At 36.8% G+C, this 13,676-nt stretch overlaps 1 protein-coding gene across 1 annotated transcript in view; it reads right to left on the reverse strand.

Moving 5' to 3' along the window:
* Cngb3 (cyclic nucleotide gated channel subunit beta 3) overlaps positions 1-13,676 on the reverse strand; it is a 118,782-nt gene that overhangs the window by 75,250 nt on the left and 29,856 nt on the right. The window contains exon 3 of the mRNA XM_042667306.1: positions 1,111-1,265. Within this exon, the coding sequence (XP_042523240.1) occupies positions 1,111-1,265 (155 nt within the window). The remainder of the gene's footprint in view (positions 1-1,110; positions 1,266-13,676) is intronic.

The raw sequence follows: 13,676 nt of genomic DNA on the forward strand, positions 1-13,676 counted from the left end.
ATTTGAAAATCTTCCCCTTGCAAACTCATGTGTTTAAAAATAGTGATGTTGATTTAACTATATGGATACTAAAACATCGTGGTGTATACTTTAACTATGCATAATGAAATAAAGCAATGGCATATATAAAGATATTCAAGTAATGGAAACACTGGAATTTAGGAAATGTACAGTAAGTTAACTTGCTGATAAAGGGGTGGCAGAGGTATTACATACATATGAAAGGTGAAAAACTCACCCAGCTCTCGGTTTTGTGCCAAAACATATCCACTGCACATATTCTTCAAGCTATGGGAGCATACTACTCAAAAATTTTCTTTTTCCAACTATAATGACTACAATGCATTTTAGTCTCATCTCTTAAAAAATAGAACATTATATAATATGTACTCATTTTGAAAACACACTCTCCTCTCAACTCTATCTCACGTAGTTACTAATTTGATTTTTGCCTGTTATGAACCCAAACTTTCTTTTTCTTCTTTATTCTATATATAGACACATATTTTGCATAGATGTAATCACAGTTTATACCATTTTTATAAATATATTTCTGTAATTAGCAGGGAAAGTTGAGAATTGTCAGACTCCTGTTTGATATTTGCTGATGTTCTTTATTGCATACAGAAGTATGCAATACTTTTGAAAAGCATAACTATTATTTAACTTTTGCAATACAAAATCCTGTGCAGATATTGCTGCTGGATCATAGAGCCTGTATCTTCAGTTCACCTGCAGAGGGCTCTTCCTTTTTTCTCTCTGACAGAAGATTACTATTATTATTATTATTTTTTTGAGCAAGTTCTCTAAGGTCCTTGTGAGTTAATAACATGCCTAATAGAATACAGCTTCTTCCTTTTTCATTAGGAAATCTTTTAGATGTGATGCTCACAGTTTTTCTGCTGGATTAGGAATATGAATGTTTCTTGGTCCCATCTTTCTTCTCTATCTCTGGTCATTTGTACCTTCTGGGTCATTCTCAAAACAAACTATTTGAACCTAAATTATCTTCTCATTATCTCATTATCGGGGACCCCAACTAAAACAATTCAAAATATGTGTCCCTTCATAACTTCCTCCTTCAAGTGCTTCAAAAAAAATGATGCTTACCAGTGGGTGGGCTGGGTTCAGGTGAAGATATTTCTCCCTCAGTCAACTTTCTTTTGTACAGGGCTGTTCTTTGGTACATTCTCCTTACCAGGTTGTGCAACTGGGCATCAGCATACTCATTTATCACAGGGGCCCCAAGTGGTTTGCTCTTTGCACTAAATGAGAAATTAAAAAAATGGAGATTAAAGGTCAATCCGCAAGGAGATACTTAAAGACTGTGGTTGAATATGTTAATCCTCTTTATCTATTCAAATTAGTAACTTCCTCTATTTGTAACTCAAAAGAAAAATGCAAACACGTTTCATGGAAATAGTTCTGGTAGCATATAGACTTCTCACTTAGAAATTAGAATCCATAAACTTGCTTTATCAGTACAGCTATTGATGTTGGGAAACTTAGAATTCATAGACAGGAAGGTAATGATTGTTCTTGACAACTAACTCAGTAAGTGGTGTTAGTAGGGCTGTGGCTGTAGCTTAGTGGTTGAACGCTTGTCCTTGTACAATATACTAGGATTGATCTCTAGCAATGAAAAAAAGTTGTGTCACCAGAAAAAGTAAAGAGGAGAAGGTAGAAATTTAAGATGACAAGGATCTCCTGATGCTCTGTATACTTGTTCTGCATATCAATAGTGAAAATAATATGGTGGTTTTACTGTTATAAATATTTCATGTTATACGACATAGTTCACTTCAAGATAAAGAGAGGAGACAAGTCGCACTAGTTTAATCACATTGAAAGCAAATTCTCTAACTGGTGCCAGAGAAAGAAGTCAGAGTTTTGAATCCCAAAAAGTAATGTTATGTTAGAGAAATCCTCCACTTCTGACAGTGACTAATTCAGTAAGAGCTTCATGAGCCTCTGAAAGGCTCATGAATGATTCTGACTTATCACAGGAGCCTATTTTTGCCAATCACCTGAATGAATTTGAATAGTATTGGGAGTCTCACCTGGACTAGCTGACACCTTTACTTCAGCCTTGTGAAGTTTTTAGGTTAATCCAGCCAGGCTCACCCAGATCTGTGGAACTATGAGTTAATAAATAAGTGTTTCAAGTCACTAAGTTGTGTTACACTGCAATGAAACAATAGAAAAATAATAGAGTTGGTGTATCCAAAGGAGCTTTCTTTCGAGAAGACATTCAAAAGGACACACAGAGAGTACATGGTGTAAGCTAGTGTATATTAGAAAGACGTGACTTTCCTCAGTGGTTTCTGTCAGTGATCTCACACTCCTCTTTTTAAGGTCTAACTCTCCATGTTAGTTTCATGCATCTCATCCACTCACATCCATGTAGAACTTTCCTATCTTATAAATTGGAGACCTTGGGGTTCACACTGGAACTGGGTAACTGGTAGAGTCCACTTAGGGGAAATCCTAGTATGAGCCTCTATTCATAAACTGCTGTTTGGTTCTGGAACATGTCGTATCTATGATTGTTTACAGATTCCTCCTTCCTCCTTTCCTCTGGTTATAATGCAATTTATCCTTCCTTCAAAGGATAAAAGTCCTTTCTCAGCATTCAGATTCTTTGAGTATCACACTAGGTGAGGCACATATAAGCCTGCTTAGGAATGGTGAAGACTGAGCTGCTGTGGAGGGAAATTTAACGGGTATGAATACAGAAATAGTGGCAACTAGGTACATAAAACCAGAATGACTTCTTGATGTGGATTACAGTAAGTTCCATTTCATTGATTTCTTTTTATAATAATTTGTTTTAAATTTAAATTTAACTGATGTATAAAGCATAAAATTACATATGTTTGTGAGGTAACATGTTATGCATCAGACCATGCATTGGTTCTTGAGATCTTACTATGCTTAGAAGCTTATTCGTCCATCAAGGAGTTATTAAATTTCTATTTTATGTACTGCAAATACAAATGACTTAGCAACTGGTTCTATGGACATTCATTGTTCACGGGGGGGCAAGAACTGATATAATAATTAGCTAATAATAGATAATAAGGATATGAAGAAAGTAGTATGCTCACACTGAATTTAGCTGGGATACTAAGGAAGGACTTTTTCAGGTGAAGCTTATTAGCGATTGTGATAAATAGTCCTTAGCAGAGAAGTTACAAATTGGCTCTAGACCTTGACAGCAACTCATTCAAAGATATGAAAGAACATGACATGTCGTTGCAACTGGTGTAGCAAGAAGAGTGGATAGTAGCTACATCTGGAAGAGCAAATGAGTGGGGTGAAGTTACGATGGTCCCATATGATCCATTCAGGAGTTTTGACAATCAGCTACAAAAAGGAGCCACTGTAGACTGTAAGCTAATGACAAACATGAGCAGATAAATTTGTATTTTGGAGAACTAGGAATAATCAAGAATGAATTGAAAAGTAGCAGCATAAAAGCATAAAGCTGGGGCAAAAAATTACTCTCACGTAGATGTGAGCTAAGAGCAAGAAAAAGAGAAGTTGAAGTTCAGAGATAGAACATACTAGACCTGTTGAATGCTCTCAGGGTTTGGCTAAGTCTCTCATTTGCAATAACTAGTATAAGTCTGAGTCAAGCAGAAAAGGTCAGATAAGTTGCTGTTAGGGAAATGAACCCTAAGATATGTATTCAAATTTTTTTCTTTCATATGATTGTTTCTAACACATTTATAAGATGATTTCTTTGTTGCTTTGTATGTCCTCCCTCACGGTATAACCCCTGTTTTCACTGTATTTGATGTTGGTATACTTTGTGTAGGTGAAGGGAAAAAACAAATTGTTTAAATAGGGATACAGGTGGACCCATTGCAACAGTGAGATGTACAAGAAACTATGTCGAAAAACGAACTTTACTACTTTGGTGGGGGGAGGAGGAGGATTGGGTGATTGGGCTGGCCTGGGGTGGGGGGGAGAGGATGGGAAGGAATGGGAAGGGGAAACAAAAGAGGAGGCTACAATGCTTGATAAGAAATGTACTCATTATCTTGCCCAAGTAATTGTAACCCCTCTGTACAGTATTTTCATAATAAATAAATAAATAATCAAGAAAGACTTAAAAGTTTTGTTACAAGAGCCTAGATTCCTGAAGGTGATACTAACATAAATAAGAATGCTTATATGCAGTGAATACATAGAGGAAAATGAATGTGTGTGTGTGTGTGTGTGTGTGTGTGTGTGTGTGTGTTTGTGTGTGTGCGCTTGTCTGTGTCTGCATCTGTGTATCTTTGTTTAGGTTTGGTTCAAGGTGATTGTCATGCCCAGGAGACATTCAGAACTACAGCTCTGGTGAAAATATATTGGTAGTCATTAGTGTCTATAAGGGAAGTTAAAGCAACATAATTGGATGATGTCATTGCAATTGTGAAGTACTCAAGGTCAAGAACTTCTGTTTATTTTCTGCAAGACCTTGGACAAGGTAGATTTTTAGTAATTGCTTATTGAGTAAACCAGCTACTTCTAACCTTTTGTTTGAACTTCTTTAATACGCCTTAACACTTTAAAAAATCGATAAGAAGCAGTGTTCAAAGTTTATGCATCATTAACGATAACATCAGATATTCAAATTGTCAAAATGTCTAATTTAAGCCCTAAGACCTACAGGGAATATTTATATATCTCCAACTCCTGAATTATCTATTGGCTGTAATTGACCATCTAATTGCCACTTAATCATACCTGTTGATGTTGTGTAACCTTACCTTGTGGATAAAACACTGGAAAAGTACTAAAAAGCATGCTAGCATTTCAATTATATTCCAACTCATATATTTTGGTGACATCTAGAAGATTGTATCAGTGTATTTCACTTTTTCTTGCTTTCTTGCTTCCTTTCTGGAATAGTTTTTGCTCTTCCTATGTTCAGCCTACATACATATGAAAACTATACATATGATTTTCTTTAGATAATTGGAAATTAATGGGTATGCCTTATGTAATTGTGCTCATTTGAGCTACACTTGGCATTTTTAGTTCATGTTATTTGGTCTATGGATTTATTTTTTGCCTGTCATGGGGCTTGAACTCAGGGCCTGGGCACTGTCCCTGAGCCTCTTTGTGCTCAATTCTAGTGCTCTTCCAGTTGAGCCACAGCATGACTTCTGGCTTTTTTGAGTAGTTTATTAGAGATAAAAGTTTCATGGAGGCTTTTCTGCCCAAGCTGGTTTCAAACCATGACTCTTATATGTCAACCTCCTGAGTAGCTAGGATTATAGGCATGAGCCACCAGCGTCCAGTGTGGTATATGGTTTTAGCAGAATTATTTTTCATAATTATATGATACAAGATTTGGTAGTAGCAAAAATATTTTACAAATTTTTTCAAACAAGTATAAAAGGAATGTCTTTGTTGCTCATCTCTTGAGAAGCATATAGCTTCTAAAATTTATTTATATGCTTATCTGGAAGAATAAAGAATTGTTTTAATGAAATTTGGGGTATTTTTAAGATAAAGGGAGAAAACTCATTTTTAAACTGTTGATAAGAAATAATAGAATTATACTGGCATTCCTTATTTCTTTAAATTTAATCAGAAAAAAATAATCATATGCTGGGCATAGGTGGCTCATGTCTGTTATCCCAGTTACTCAAGCAGTTGAGATCTGAGGATCATGGTTTGAAGCAAGCCCAGGAAGAAAAGTCTGTGAGACTCTTATTTCCAATAAACTACTGAGAAAAAGCCAGAAGTGTTGCTGTGGTTCAAGTGGTTGTGTACTAGCCTTAAGCAAAAACAGCTCAGGGATAGAGCCCAGGCCCAGAGTTCAAGGCCCAGGACTGGCCAAAAAAAAAAAAAAAAATCACATAGTTGGCAATTGTTTCTGAGTTAGGTTTGCAGAGATCTTTTCCCTCAAGGGAATATGTCATAGGAAGACTTGGATGGGTGAGAAACAAACTGTTCTTTTGGTAAACTGGGGGAAAGACTTTGTAAAAGGTAAGATAGGAAAATAAAGTTGTGGTTTGCATGGATCCTCAGAAATATCATTTTTAAGAAAGGCACACCTGTAAGGTGTAAATTTTGAAATAGATTCATTGTTATGATTATTATTATTCAGTAGTTATACAATATATTCAGTATATATTTATTAAATATATATTATATATTCAGTAGTTACTACAAGTCCCTAAGTCAGGATATGAATACAATGCTTCTTGGCCAATTTCACTCCTTCCTTCATTTTTGTGGCCCTCCCTGGTCCCCCCAAAATGATTCTTTATAAACCATTTTGGCCGGGCATCAATGGCTCACCCTTGTAATCCTAGTTAATCTGAGATCTGAGGATTGTGATTTGAAACAAATCAGATAGGAAAGTCCACTTAATCATTAAAAAGCCTGAAGTGGAACTATGGTTCAAGTGGTAGAGTGCTGGCCTTAAGCAAAAAGCTCAAGGACAGCACTAAGGTCCTGAGTTCAAGCTCCAGGACAGGTGCATGCATGCATACATGTGTGCGTGTGTGTGTGTGTGCGTGCACACACACAAATTACATTTAGTGAACAGAACTCTGCTTTCAATTTGGGAAACCTCAGTGGGGGGGGGCACATTTTAAGTAATTGAAATAGCACAAAATTCTGATTTTTTTCAGTTTTTATTGCTATTTATTTATTAATTTTTATTGTGAAAATACCGTACAGAGGGGTTACAATTACATGGGCAAGGTAATGAGAACATTTCTTATCAAGCATTGTTGCCTCCTCCTTTGTTTCCCTTCCCATCCCTTCCCATCCCCCCTCCCCCTCTCCACCCCTGTGCCAAAGTTGTAAAGTTCATTTTTTGACATAATGTCTTGAACATCTCATTGTTGCAATGGGTCCACCTGTATCCTTATTTAAACGATTTGTTTTTTCCCTTCCCCTCCACAAATTATACCAATATCAAATACAGTGAAGGCAGGGGTTATACTGTCGGGGAGGGACATACAAAGTATCTGACTCTCTGCCATAAAGCCTACACATTTTTAGCAAATTTTACTGAGTAGGGATATAACTCAACCAACACCTTCTCACATTCACCCCTAAATACTATGACAAGTTTGAATTGTTTATCACATTTCACTTTTACATATGGTATTGTTTGTATACATTCATTTGTACATATGGTAATGTACATATGTACATTATGCTGCATGATTTCCTAACCTAAATTAATCTTGATCTGTCTGCAATGTGCTCCAGTTATCTAGGGCTCTAAAAGTTGTGATTCACTCCTATCAGCAGTCTAATCTCTAGAACTTCCCTTCTGTTGATCTATAAGTCTTGGATGTGAGGTCCATGATGTTAGCTATTTCTTTTATTAATACATCATGCTCTAATAACCCACAAATATGACACCTAATCCTATTAAAAGTTAGATAACCGTTTTAAAGCTAAAATAACAAAGAAGTTACATAAAGCATTGTTAAGTAGATTGTTAATACTAATGCATTTCATCTCAATAAGTATTTTAAATTTCAGAGTTTTATGAACAGGCTATAAACAAGTAGGGTGACTGTGTTTTCTACCAATTTCTTTTTTTTTTTTTTTTGATGTATAATAGAAGCTTGAAAAAGCCTGGGAATATTTCACAAGTATTCCTGAAAATTGTTGCCATGGGGAAATTCTGAGGTGCCTTTTGAGTATCTCATACATTTATTTAAGAGATATTCATTATATACCTACTTTGAATCAGGAAAAGTAATATGTTTTGTATTTACTGTGAAGCTTTCTTAGTTAATATTTCTTTCTTTTTGAGTACACCCTTTGTTCTTATTATCTATTTTATATGAATTGACATTTCCTTAATTTGTACAATATTCTATTTGAATATGTTATGAACTGAATGTATGTTTAAAACCCTAACATTCAGTAGGACTATATTGGCAGATAGGGCTCTTACAGGGTTTAGATGAGGTTGTAAGTGTGATCCTTTGTCTGCTAGGATTGGTGACTGTAAGAAAGTGAGACAAGTTGGCCCACTGTAACAATGAGACTACAAAACACTATGTTGAAAATGAACTTTACAACTGGAGGGGGGAGAGGGAGGAGTTGGGGAAGTGGGGAAGAAAGTGATAGTAGGGGAAAAACAGGAGGGGATAGCAGTGCTTGATAGGAAATGTACTCATTACCTTACGCTTGTGATTGTAACCCCTTTGTACAGTATCTTTGCAATAAAGAAATGTTAAAAACAAATAAAGTGAGAGATACCAGAGGTTCTTTTTGCTATATAACCCAGAAATAGGCTGCACGGAGCTACAGCAAGAAGGTACCATCTATAACCCAAAAGAAAGCTATCCCTACAAAGCCTCAGATTAGAACCTTAATCTTAGACTTCCAGGTTCTGGAAGTGTCAGAAAGTAAATCTCGAATATGACAGCACTAGCATACGGATACAGAATATAAGTATCTAGAAAAACAAGATACTTTTTTTTCTTTTTTTTTTTTTAGTGTCATTCCTGGGGCTTGAACTTAGGGTCTTGGTGCTATTCCTGATCACTGTTTTCCCTCAAGGCTAGCACTCTACCACTTAACCCACAGCTCTACTTCTGGCTTTTTGGTGCTTATTCGGATGACCAGCATGAGCCAACAGCACTTGACTGGATAAGGTTTTTTTTATTAGGCAAATGGGGGGCTAGAGGTGTGATTCAAGTGGTAGAGGACCAGCCCAAGCAAAGCCTCACATTCACCCTACTGTGCCATTTCCCCCTCAACAAAAAGCAAAAGAGAACTAAAAAGGAAAAGGAGAGACAAAATCACAGTCTTAGAAACTAAGATGTTGGTACCAATAATTTGGGAAATCTGAGAAATTTATGAAAGAAAACACACAGATTCTACTAAACCCATTTAGTGGTCACTAACTGTGACAGGGTACAAACAGTGTTGCTGTTATAACCAATCAACAAAACCACTGTGCATACCACAAGAGGTGATTGTTGCAAAGTGAGAGGTTTGTGGAGTGTTTAATCCATGAGCTTGGAAGGGGCTATGGTCATCCATTAGGGTGAGTACATGGGGAAGTATATTTAGAGTTGTGGACTAGGTTGTCCTTCCCACCACAACTGTATTGAGTGAACAGAAGCAAAACCAATTATCTCTAAGCAGAGACAATTTGATGGTAGAAACACAGCTATCTCCGAGGTGGATGGCAAAAATTAAAAGGAATGAAGGACCGTTTTGCCAGTAGTTGTGTTCTAGTCATTTCATAAATATTTTAACCTACAATCACCATAGAAAGCATAATCAGAAAAGATATCCAGAGCAATGTTATATCCAGTATCAGAGGAAGGTAGGGCAGTAGACTGACAGGAGCTTGGCAGAAGTGATCTTCTTTACATAGGCAATAAGTGGTTGGGGAAGGCATGACTTGTAGGCAATTAAACACAATCAGAACAATGAAAAGTTTGTCTACTTTCTCTTATCAATATATACCAATGATTTTAAATAATATTGATTAAATAATCTCACTCCAAGGTAGACCGTTGTACTGTCTCATCTTTTTATGTTACTGATATACACAAGTTATGAGATATTTCAAGTACAAGCCTCAAATGATCAAAAAAAGTACAAAATCAATACAATGAAGTTCACTGAAGAAAATAAAACAAAAATCCCAAAGCTTAGGAAAGAGTTGTACAAAAAAAGAAATGCACTCATTAACTGACTTATGAAATGGTAATCCCTCTGTACAACACCTTAAGAATAACAATATAATTGTATTAAAAACCCAGAAAAATGAACATATGACAAGACAGAATTAATAGCACAGTAATTAAAAAAAAAGATCCAGATCTTTGTAGACACGAGAGGATGTCTATTTTGTGTTAATTGACATAGATTATTGTGAAAGACAATCAATTAGGGACTTACAGATACAAAGACACCAAAATAGTAAGAAAACCAAAGATAGGAGTTGAACATAATTACTTAAGAGATACAACTGAAGAGAGAATTGGTGAACTGGAATTCTCCTGGAATGTAGCCCAGAAAGAAACAGGTAAAAAGTATGTGAAAGAAGGTAAGGAAGGACAGAAGTAAAGATGGGTAAGAAGGGGATGGAGGTTAGCTCTTGAAGTTCCAACACTTAATACCTACAGGAGACATTCGTAGAGGAGGAACAGATAAAAGATACATTATAGAGGAACATTTCTGAAGAAATGTGTATCTTCAGATCAAAGAGGTCATCATGATCAAACACATGATTAAGAGAAAACTCTAACCGATACTCACATTAAAGAGAAAAAATCCTAAAACCTTACAGAGATGGCAGAAAACTCACAGTGGAAGATGTAGTGTCTTCCTTTAGGTATTATTTTTTAGATCTTAAATACATTATAGGCCCAGCTACCAGTCTGTTGTATTGGGAAATGTTGAAACTTTTAGTTAATGGACCTGGTAGAAGGAAGTAGGTTATCGGACTGTGCCTTTGAAGGTTAGTGAACCCTTGTACCTCTTCTTTTTCTCTCTTCTCTTTGCTTCCTGATCATGTGCTGTCTGCCATGACATTCTGCTTCACCACAGGTCCAAAGCAATAAGCCAACTACCCTGAACCAAAGTCTGTGAAACCCTGAACCAAAATGAAATCTTTTCTGTTTAAATTTTTTCCAGGTATTTTGTTAAAGTGGTAGGAAGCCAAATAATACACTAGGATAGTTCAGAAGTAAAAAGTGTTTAAGAAGAGGAAGAAGCAGATGAAGAAGTTAGAATGCTTTTTGTTGGTTATAGAATGAAGAAGTCTGGTTAAAGGTTGGTTGAGAAGCTCTTCATTGAGGAAGAGCTTAATATGCTGTAGCCATAGGCTGGGCAATGTGTCTACCTTACTACGGATTTGGGCGGAGAATGTTCAGGAGACATAACTTTCTATGAAGAAAAGGAAATCAAACTAGAGACCAGGCGAGGCCTGTTGCTTTGTCATTAAGGCACAAAAATTCCAATCAGTACTAAAATATGGTGGACTGATGTCTTGGATTCTGACCCAATTTCTCCCACTGAGTAAATAAGAAGAAGATAAGGAGACCAAGAAGCAGGAAACGTAGAGAGTATAGCAAATGTCCCTACCCAAGCAAACGTCAACCACCCCAAGGCTTCACTTTCCCTCCATTTTCTGCCTCTTTCTTCCTCCCTACATTTAGGACTAGGGATCAAAAGCAGGGCGTCTAACGCACTAAACCACCTACATGATTCTCCAGTCCTTTTAACTGCTAGTTTGTTTTTCTGCTAGAGTCTTGCTAACTTTTTACCCGGACTGGCCATGAGTAGCTGGGACTCCTGTGGGAGCCATCCCCCACCCCTCTGTTGTGGTTTTGTCCTTGCCTCTGCAGCAGTGGCTGGGGTGTGGCCATAGCAACAGAAGCTCATGAGGCAAAGATCAGCTTCATTCGTAATGTGGCTGATGGAGATGTACCTGTCAGTCAGGGAGAGGATTCATTCAGAGCAATTCAATAATCTAAATGCAAATGAAGGCAATTTGTAGAAAGAAGGAAGCCACCACTGTGAGTCAATGATGTAAACCACATGTGAGACTCAGAGAAGCCAGAAATAGCACAAAAGGAAATCAGACGCAGGCAGGAGAAAGTGGGGATGCTAATATTCAGAGATATCATGAAGACGATAAGGTCATGGTTCTGCATATTGGGGTGCAGAATGCTCAACTCTGGTGATGTGTGTGTGTGCCTGTGGCCATCTTCTAGAACCCTGGAACATCAGAGTTCCAGACCCACTTATTAGAAAATTCAGTATGTGACCGTGAAAACTTCTCAGATACATTCTTCCTAAGGATTGACTAGGGAGCGAATGATTTTCAAGGTTTCATTTCTTGGACTGGAAAATATTTGCATAACTTTTTTTGAAAGCATCAAGAAAGACACCATCTTCATTCCAGCTAAGGAATTAAGAATACCTAATAAAGAAAGAACACAGAGTAAATATTCAGTTTGACATTGAGATAAAAGAGAGAGCAGTGCATATATTTAAGTCTACTCAGTGTCAAATTAATGGCTGAATCTTTTCCTTCTTTTAAATAAAGAGCTGTGAAGATCCAACTAATTAATTTGAAACCTGAGAGGCAAACTATACACACTGAGGAAAGTGGGTAGCAAATGGGCAAAATTTTAAATTTGATTTTCAAATTTAAATGAAAGGCTGAAGTGTTTGAATTCTACTAAAAGTAGATTAATAAAAAGCAAGATGAAGGGCTGGGGAGGTGGCTCAGTGGTAGAATGCTTGCCTTGCATGCATGAGGCCCTGGGTTCGATTCCTCAGCACCACATAAGCAGAAAAAGCCAGAAGCAATGCTGTGGCTCAAGTGGTAGAGTGCTAGCCTTGAGCTGAAGAGCTGAGGGACAGTGCCCTGGCTCAGAGTTCAGGCCTCACGACTGACGAAAAAAAAAAAAAAGCAAGATGAAGCTGGCCCAGTGGTGCGCAGCTGTCATGTTACCTGTGTGAGTGCTTGATTGAAGATCAGTAGGCCAGATGGGGCAAAACGTTCACAAGTCACCATTACAACAGAAAAAGCTAGTATTGTAGCATATGTTTGTAACTCAGCTACAGTTCGAAGCATGAATAGGAAGATTACTGTCCAGGCTTTCTTCCACACAGTGTGAGACCCTATCTGAAAAATAACCATAGAAAAAAGACTGGAGGTATGGCTCATGTCATAGAGTTCCTTCTTTGCAAGTAAAAACTTTAGTTTAAACCTCAGTACTATAAGTCCCCTACCCCTACCACCACAAAAAGAGCAAGAAAAGGCAAGATAAAAATTAAGTTACTGATACTGTTAAAACACAGTGAAAGAACTTTACTGGTTTTATATTGAAACTTTCCTTCAGATGCAAGTATGTGGTAATAACTTTCCTTCTTCTTTTAGATATTACATTCATGAGGAAACCTGTACTGTTTTGGTCACTGCCATTGTCTTGATTGTTGTCTGCTATTTGCTGCTGAAGACGGACCTGCAGAACATTGGGGAAACTATTAATAAGCTACCCACTGAACTTTAACAGGTGAAAAAGAAATTTAAAGGAGGAAAGATACTCTTTTCAAAAATGGTATAGGAGTAACTAGACATTCATAGGGAAAAAACATTGTATAATAATTAACTTAAAATGGATCATGGACTGAAATAAGAAACACAAAACTATAAAACTTTTGGAGTAAAGGAAAACCCCTTCTCATTCTAGGGTTAAATTTGACACAAAAATCACAGCCCTGGAAAGAACAAATTAAATGATTACAATCAGAAACTTTTGCTTTATGAAAAGTTCTATTAAGAGAATGAGAAGACAAGCTACAGTCTGGTAGAAAATGTTTGTAGACAAAGGCCTAACATCTAGAGTGTGTAAAGAAATTAACCACAAGAATCTCATTAGAGAACAAGTTTTTGTTCCCTTTTGGTAGTGGGGATTGAACCAGGGCCTTGCACATGATAAGCAAGTGCTTTACCAGTGAGCTGTATCATTAACCTGCAGTCTCATGATAAAGTTGGCCAAAGACATTAACAGGCATTTCATTGGAGAGCATACACAGATGTCTAAGAAAAATGTAAATAGATGTTCAGTATCATTGGATACTAGGGAATGCAAATTAAAACCATAGGGCAATTTCACTTGGTCCCTTTCAAAATAGCTAAAATAAATAATGAGAATGCTAAGTTT

Source organism: Dipodomys spectabilis, unplaced genomic scaffold, assembly GCF_019054845.1.
Source record: "Dipodomys spectabilis isolate Male_0828 unplaced genomic scaffold, ASM1905484v1 ptg000387l, whole genome shotgun sequence".
Taxonomy (NCBI): domain Eukaryota; kingdom Metazoa; phylum Chordata; class Mammalia; order Rodentia; family Heteromyidae; genus Dipodomys; species Dipodomys spectabilis.